General features: G+C 61.1%; 1 protein-coding gene across 1 annotated transcript; it reads right to left on the reverse strand.

The window, feature by feature from the left end:
* Positions 1 to 299: 299 nt before the first annotated feature.
* FGF3 (fibroblast growth factor 3) lies at positions 300 to 7,525 on the reverse strand. The gene is made up of 3 exons (XM_019654672.1): positions 7,309 to 7,525; positions 4,885 to 4,988; positions 300 to 1,044 (listed from the first exon to the last, which is right to left on the reverse strand). The coding sequence occupies exons 1-3, from the start codon at positions 7,523 to 7,525 to the stop codon at positions 682 to 684; spliced, it is 684 nt and encodes a 227-aa protein (XP_019510217.1). The 3' UTR covers positions 300 to 681.
* Between the last annotated feature and the right edge of the window lie 101 nt (positions 7,526 to 7,626).

The following is a 7,626-nucleotide window of genomic DNA, read 5'->3' on the forward strand; positions in this document are numbered from 1 at the left end:
CACACAGACCATCTATTGGTTTAAAAAAATAACAACTTTCAAAACCAGGGGATTAAATGCATCTTTAGCCCAATGTCTCAGAATACAATCTTACATCTTAAAACAGTGATTCGGCACAGACCCTGCTTTCATCACAAGCAAATATGTTCAAGTAAAACCTGCAAGTGTTTCTTTTTCTTCAGGCTGCATTATAATCTATTAAATAACAACGTAGAATAAAATACTTTAATGCTTCGATTACGCAAACCCCCACGTCGTCCCCCAGCTGTGCTGCAGGGAGCCTCCTTGGTTGGCTGGGACCCCGAACTTCAGCTGGTCTCCCCTGTAGGCCAGGAGGTGCCCCTGGCCAGCGCAAACCCACAAGCGTCTCCCTTTAAAGTAACACTTCCTCCGAGGCCTGGCTCAGCCCCCAGTTCCGGTTTGACTGGCCCTTGTTTGAGAGGGTCAGGAAGGGCTGAGGGTACGTTCTGTTGGCCTCGAAAGAGCAGCCAGCTCAGAGGCAGGAAAAGGGACAGGGGTGAGGGGAGAGTCAGTTTTGGAGACCGCCATGCTGTGATGGTCAGCTATGACCGTGGATGCTGTCACTGGCTGACCCACACCTGCCGGGCCAGGCTGGCCGTGAACTTGGCTCCCAGCCACGGGGCCGGGAAACAGGAGGCCTCCGCTTCCCTGGGCTGGGGGCTAAGCGTGGCCTCCCCGTCTCCTCTGCCGCTGTGACCGCCGCCGTGGCTGGGCGCCCTTGCCCGGCGGCCTGGGCAGGCCACCGCGGAGCCCAGCCCCGCTCTGCAGCAGCCGCACCATCTCATGGTCCTTGTGGTCCAGCACGCGGGGCAGGAAGAGCGAGGACTTCTGTGTGCGGCGCGTCTTGAAGCCCCTTCGGGGCCGGCCCTTACCGTTGACGGACACGTACCACAGTCTCTCGGCGCTGGGCTGGCGCCGGGCCCCTGGCCCGCTGGGCACCGTCGGGTACAGCCGGGAGGCGTATGTGTTATAACCCAGCTCGTGGATCCGCTCCACGAACTCGCACTCGGCGTTGTAGTTCTCCTGCGGGGCGTGGGGCAAGACGCGGCGGTCAGCGGGTCAGCACTCAGCCCGGGAGGCCACACGGAGGGGCCGAGGGGCGCAGAGCCCACGCCTTCTCAACACCTCCCTCCCTCCCTTGCTCCCGCCCGTCTGTCTGCGTATCCTGCCCAGACCCGGGCGGTCTCGCCCTCCACACCTTTGCCTAGGCTGTGCCCGCGGCCGGGCGTGTCCTTCCGCCCGCGTGTGTCTGGTGAACTTGGCCTTTGAGATTCAGCTCAAATGCCAATGTTTCCTGAGCACCTTGGGAAGACTGGCTCTCCCTGTCCCTCCTCTCTGGTCCCCCAGACCCTCACCCTCCTCCATAAATACTTTGGAGAACGTCCCAGCACAGGCACAGCAGAGACAGCGCCTGCCGGACCCAGGTGGCCTAAGTGTCTGCTGGCGGCACGGATGTCAGCAGGACTGGACATTTGGACAAAGGAAGGGGACGGCATAAACGAGAAGAAATTTCCCAGAAGAAATTGCATAAACGAGAAAGAAGAATAAGAACATCAAAAGTGGAAAGAAAGGGTAACACGGTTTGGGTCCCAGCTCGTGCTGTTGAGCTCAGAGTCAGTCATGGCTTCGCGGTCTCGGCCCCCCAGGGTGAGGGAGGAGTGCCAGGAGCCCGGCTGGACTCGTGCTGGTACATGGCACACACCCTGCTCTAAGGGCACTGTGGAGGCAGCGGTCCCACCACCAGCGGCGGTACAGGAGGTTGACATTGTCTACGGGGATGAATGGCACCCCTGTCACCCTGGGACGGGGTGGGGGATGTGGGTCTCTGCCCTCTGGGAGGCGGGCGTCTGCAGGGACAGAGGCGCAAACTCAGAACTGAAGGATCTTTCCTTAGTGGCCCCAGGGAGCCCTGTGGGGTCTCCCTGTTGGGGGTGGGGAAGAGGTGGCGTGCCTTACCCTGACCCAGGTGAAGCTTCCATCCCAGCCGTAGGTGGGTGGGTACGCCAAGGGCCACCCCCACAGTGGTGGTCCCCCCCTGCACTGTGCCCAGGGGCTGGACTGGGGGCAGGGGAAGGTGGGCAGACAGGCCTGGTCTTCTTCCCAGGACCGGCCCCGGGGCAGGAGGAAGAGGCCCCCGGGGTCTGTCTCTGAGTGCAGGTGGCCCAAAGGACCACAGGCCCATTCTCAGGGGTCACCGGCTGGCGGGGGCCAGACCCACGAATTGGCAACATGTGACTGGAAGGACCAGGAAGCAAGATGTTTAAGCACAGAACACCTCTTTCCCTGTGGCATGGAAGTCTGGAAGTGAGGGCTCGGGGGGTGGGGGTGGGGGGTCTGGCTGAATCAGGGTGGAGGCTGCCTCTCCCCACAAGCCCAATCCCTTCTCTGCTCTCCCGCTCCTCAGCAGAGGTTTGGAGCTTGGATGCCCAAGACCAACCTCTGCACTTTAAAGATGGAGAAACTGAGGCCCAGGGCGGTGCCGGGCACCAAACCACACATAGATATGATGCTATTCTGGTGTGTGCCGGACCCCTGCATGGTGTGGGCTCAGGGGGCATCTGGGGTGAGTGAGTGGGCTCAGGGCAGACTACATTAGTGTCTGGCTTCCACCAGCACTTGTGAGGAAGTTCATGGCAGGACCGACTTTTGTCCTGGTTCCCTCTGTTCTGGAGAAGACGTGCCCTCCAAGGCTGAGGCCCATCCACCAGGAAGCCAGAGCTGGGCTTTCTCTTTGCAGGGAAACTTGGGGGCGGTATTTGATGGGACCCAGCCCCATGGACCTCAAAGAGCAAGGGGTTCAGGCCCTCCCGAGGGGTCCCGAGTTACAGAGCCATGATGGGAGGTGGGAGCAGGAGGCAGTCTCGGCCGCTCTTCTGTGGGCTGAGCTAAGGCGCCTGGGCGATAATTTGTGGGTGATCAGGGCTCCCTGGAGACCATGACAGGAGTGAGAGTGGATTCACATTTTAGGAAGACCACTCAGCATTACCTAGCATAGAGTAAGTGTCTAGGACATTGATGAAGGAAGGAAGGAAGGAAGGAAGGAAGGAAGGAAGGAAGGAAGGAAGGAAGGAAGGAAGGAAGGAAGGAAGAGAGGGAGGGAGAAAGGAAAGCCAGAAGCAGGCTGACAGTAAAGACTAGGGAGCCCACACAGCCAACAGGCAGGGCCGTGGGAACTGCACTCACAAGCAAGTTGCTTAAGATGGGGACACAGGGTGGCAGTGACAGGGTGGCACCTGGCTGCCTCACCTCCCAGATTCCTGCAGGGCAGTGAGACCTTGCCCACTGGGTGCTCTGAAAAGTTCCACACCATCCAGCTAGACCTCCTGGCTATCCCCCAATAAGGCTGGAAACTTTCTTCCTCCTTCCCCAAAGCTAGTGCCATCTGTCACCTCTCGGGGACAAAAGCTGCAGGTGGACATCCCCATTGGGAAGGCTCAGGTCATGTTTCATTCTGTCTCCCAAAGCCCTGGGCCTGGGTCCCCCATGGAAGCGATGTCAGAGGCCTTAGCCTTCTCCTCTCACTCCAGTCCTCCCTGGCCTACTGTGCATGTCCCCAGTGTGGGCAAAAGGCCCTCTGTGGTCAGTAAGACCCGCCCATCACCACAGGCCAACAAGACCTCCTCACTGGGCGTCCCTTCTTTGTAAGGGAAAAGTCTGAGGCCGTTTCAAGAACAGAAAGTCAGCTCTGCTCACTTGTACCGGGGGCACAGGGCCAGAGGGTCTGGAAAGCCACAGGCCTCCACAAGAAAACCTCAGGCCAGACCCCGGGCTAAGGGCATGTCCTTATAAACTATAATTGGTGTTTGGAGATGCTAGAAGCACATACAGAAGAAGCCGAGCACCAGAGGGCCCTCCTCCCAGACGCAGCGTCAGTCACGTGGACCCTGGGTCAGAGACAGCTAACGGGCGCATTCCAACTTTTGCATTTTCCTTTAGCAAAATAATCTGAGATGAAGCGACCCGCACAAGGCGGGTTTTTCTGCAAGTCTTCTTGATCACGCTTTGCCTGACTTCAAAGCAAGCAGGGAGATGGCGGTGTCTTTCCCCTGCAAACACCGAACGGAGGGACGTAATGGTGGCAAGACGGTCCTTGGGCTGTGTCATCTAGGTTACGTGTGGATGGAAGACCTCTCATTGCCCAGGAAGGTATCAGCGGAATTGCATGTAATGACTAGTTGGAGCTAGCATGTTTCCTAGTTACGTGTATTTTACTCCATGTATTCCCCGCCCTTATCCTTGGGAAAGGTGCCCACAGGGTCACGGGACCCCTTTCTGTTGTGGAGGCCCAGGCAGTGGATAGACTGGGTTCCAAGCCTGTGTGACTGGGACACGGACCCCGTCTCCCTTCCTGTGGGTTCCCACCTAAGAACTTTCTGTCCTTGGGGAGAACCGGCCGTGCCGTGGCCCGCTTCGTCCTCCCCTTGCTCCCAGGAGAGCTCTGGGGCAGCCCACAGAGGAGCCCTTGGTTTGCTTGGGTTTACTTATTTCAGTGGAAATTTGGGGGACGCTCTCTCCCCTACCCTCAGCTACCTTGAGGGAAGAACGATAGCGGTGGCCACAAAATGTTTGGAGGAACATTTTCTAATCCAACAACCCTGGAGACATAAGACATGTCTAACTCCCAGCAAGACCCTCCCCATGGAACGCGCTCCACGTCGCTCAAGCTGGCAGCCGCCTCCTACAAAAGCTGCTGAAAGAGCCCTGGTTGCGGAGTCACAGGGGCTGGGGTCCTGGTCCTGGCTTGTGTCCTACATGTCCCTGGGCAAAGCTCTGTCCTGCCCACGTGCCCTCTGTCCCCCGGTGTGATGTCCAGGGGAGCTGGCCGCTCCAACCGTGCCCGCCCACAAGACAGCCTGGACTCACCGAAGCATAGAGCCGTCCCCTCTTGTTCATGGCCAGGTACCGTCCGGAGAAGAGCCCCTTGATGGCCACAACACCCACCTCCACCGCCGTTATCTCCAGGATACCTGGGAAGAGTTGGGAATGTACGTCACTCCCTCGGCCTCCCGGAGCATGGAGGGCAGGGCTGAGTACCCACTGGCCCTGTGCAAAGCTGAAACACACCCCCAAGGTGGGGTGGCTTTGGAAATTCTGGGGAAAGAGAAATTACTAGGCGGGAGGTGAAGAAGGTGGAGCATCAGGGAAGATTTCTCCAAGGAGAAAAATTCAAAATGGGTCATGGGTATAACAAAGCTAATATTTCTACATACTGACTGTGCCAGGTACCGTGGGTTTGCAGGACATGGAGCTCATCAGAGACTCGCAACAACTTTGCCAGCTAGTTTCATGGAACTGCTGAGGTTGAGTGACTTGCCCAAGACGGCACACACATGTGTGAGCTGGAATTCAAGGCCAGGCTGCAGACACCAGTCTGAACTCTGCAACTACACTGCCAGTTTCACGGTCCCTGTGGGGTACGGGAGTGGGGGAAGCTGGGGGCCCTTGAGGAAGCAGGTTGAGAATATAATCCATACAGCACCTTGAGGGTGTCACCCAAAGCCGCTGGCATTGGACCTGGGCGGGAGATAATTGTCCAGTGATGCAGGAGGGATACACCCCGTTGGCAGGAGGCCAGGTTAGCCCCTGCAACTCACAAAAGAAAGTGGGCCGGGCTCATTCACTCCCTACTGTGGGTAAGAAAGTTTAAATCTCCCCAAACGCCTTTCCTTCTGGACACAAGAGCACTTTTTCTTGGGGACCTGCAACAAAGGCCAGGGTGGAGCCATTGTCCCCTGAGTACTACTCCAAGGGGAACTGGGGCACAGTGGACGCCCTCTCCAGGGTATGCGTCTCCCACGCCTGGCCCCCTGCACAGCAGCGATCACAGGGCACAGAAGGGGGTCGCTGGGGACTTGCCCAGGGTGCGCAGGTGCAGGCTGCATCCCCAGGACCAGGTTGGGCGGATTCCACCGCGCCTGCCCGCGGACCAGAGAAGCGCGTGACTGCATGCGGAACAGGAGCGGCTGCAGGTGCGCGCCCTACTCCGTCTCCGTGCTCCCCGCCTTGGTTGCCCCAAGAATTTCGATGCTCTGCGCGCGACTCCGACGGGGAGACTGGATTCAGATAGAACCCGCGTGTCCCTGCAAGCCGAGAGCATCCGCTCCCGTGGCAGGGTCCTGCGCACTGGGAAGGCTTGGCGACAGCTGGTCTCCACCGTGCGGCTCCAGAGGCATCCTGCGAAAACGCCTTCGCAGGGCTGCGGCTTTCCTCGAGGAAGGAGCGGTTTCCCGCCACTGCCTTGAAGCCACCGCACGGCTTCCTGCACCAGGGCGGAGGCCGAGCGCTGCGCGCCTCATCGGAAGACCCCCGAGGCCCTGGCCACACTCCCACGCTCCCCACTGCAGTCCTGCCAGGCCCGGAGCTCGCGTCTCCTGCTCTCCACCGATAGGAGCTGCATCGAGTCCCTCTGGCTTTGCGTTTCTCGCAGGAGGGAGGCTCAGGACACGCTCGGGTCCCGGTGGCCCGAGGAGTCACACGCTGGAGTCTTGCGGGATTCCGGCTCAAACACAGTCCAGGCCGCGCGGGTCCTGACTGCGGGTCGGGGCGAGGGTGTCTCTATGCCCCCAGACCCAGGCAGACGAGCCTCCGTACTCCTAACCCCTATCCCGATGCCCCCACTCGGCGGCGGGGGCGCCCACCCTGCTGGTCGCTCAGCGACCAAGGGCGGATTTGGGAGGGCTGCGGGTTCTGCCCGGGGAAATGGCCGTCTCATAGGTGGCAGCCCGGGCCCAGGAACCCGGCTCTGCCCGAGCGAGCATCTTCCGCGCGGACGCAGAGGTGCGGGGCGGCCACCTGGGCGGCCGCACGCAGGAAGGACAGAAGGGATGGTGGGGCGCCCGGGGTCGGCAGGAGGAGGAGAAGTCGTCAAAATAATAAAGAGGATGATAAATGCCTGGTCCGGTGCTTTTTCTCCGAAAACCTCAAAGGGCTCAGACTTGTCAGGGCCACCGAATTCAGCCGAGCGGGGAGCGCCGAGCCGCCTACCGCGCGCCCCCTCGGACCAGCGGGCGTGGAAGCGGGGTAGGGGGTGGGGGTGGATGGGGGGTGCAGACTGTGCCAGGCCAGCTCGCCCGGACAGCGGCCAGGGGCCGCCCGCGCCCTCTGCGGACGTGAGCCCGACCCCATCCCAGCTCCTCCTGGACGCGGAGGGAGACCCGGGGACCCCGGCTGCCTCCCCCTGGCAGCGCGGAGCGTCCGCTTTTCCAGGCGCCCTTCGAGCACCGACCCCTTCTGGGCGCCGCTCCTCCCCGGGACCCGGCCGCGGGGACCGCGGGGCCAGACACTCACTGTAGGCGCTGTTCTCCAGGCTGCCGTTGACGCGGCCGCTCGGGTGCAGCTGGAGGTGGTACTTGGTGGCGCAGTAGAGCTTGCGGCGCCGGGGCGCCCCGCCGAGGTGCTCGTAGACGCCGCCCCGGCCGCCCGCATCGCGCCGCAGCCGCGCCCCGGGGCCCGCGGGCCAGCCGGGCTCCAGCAGGCTGAGCAGCAGCAGCCAGATCAGGCCCATCGTGGCATCGCGCCCGCCCCGCGGCGGCGGCGGCTGCAGGCGAGCGCGGCGCCCATGGAAGGGGCGGCAGCGGAGCGGGGCGAGGCGCTCGGAGCCGGCTC

This window comes from Hipposideros armiger, unplaced genomic scaffold (genome assembly GCF_001890085.2).
Source record: "Hipposideros armiger isolate ML-2016 unplaced genomic scaffold, ASM189008v1 scaffold_228, whole genome shotgun sequence".
NCBI classification, from domain to species: Eukaryota; Metazoa; Chordata; class Mammalia; order Chiroptera; family Hipposideridae; genus Hipposideros; species Hipposideros armiger.

Bases quoted from the DNA above. Each gene is read 5' to 3' on its own strand.
- FGF3 (XM_019654672.1), bottom strand. From the start codon at position 7,525: ATGGGCCTGATCTGGCTGCTGCTGCTCAGCCTGCTGGAGCCCGGCTGG. The intron at 4,989-7,308 runs GTGAGTGTCTGG...AACTCTTCCCAG, and splicing joins CCTGGAGAACAGCGCCTACA to GTATCCTGGAGATAACGGCG. The intron at 1,045-4,884 runs GTGAGTCCAGGC...CACGCCCCGCAG, and splicing joins GGGGACGGCTCTATGCTTCG to GAGAACTACAACGCCGAGTG.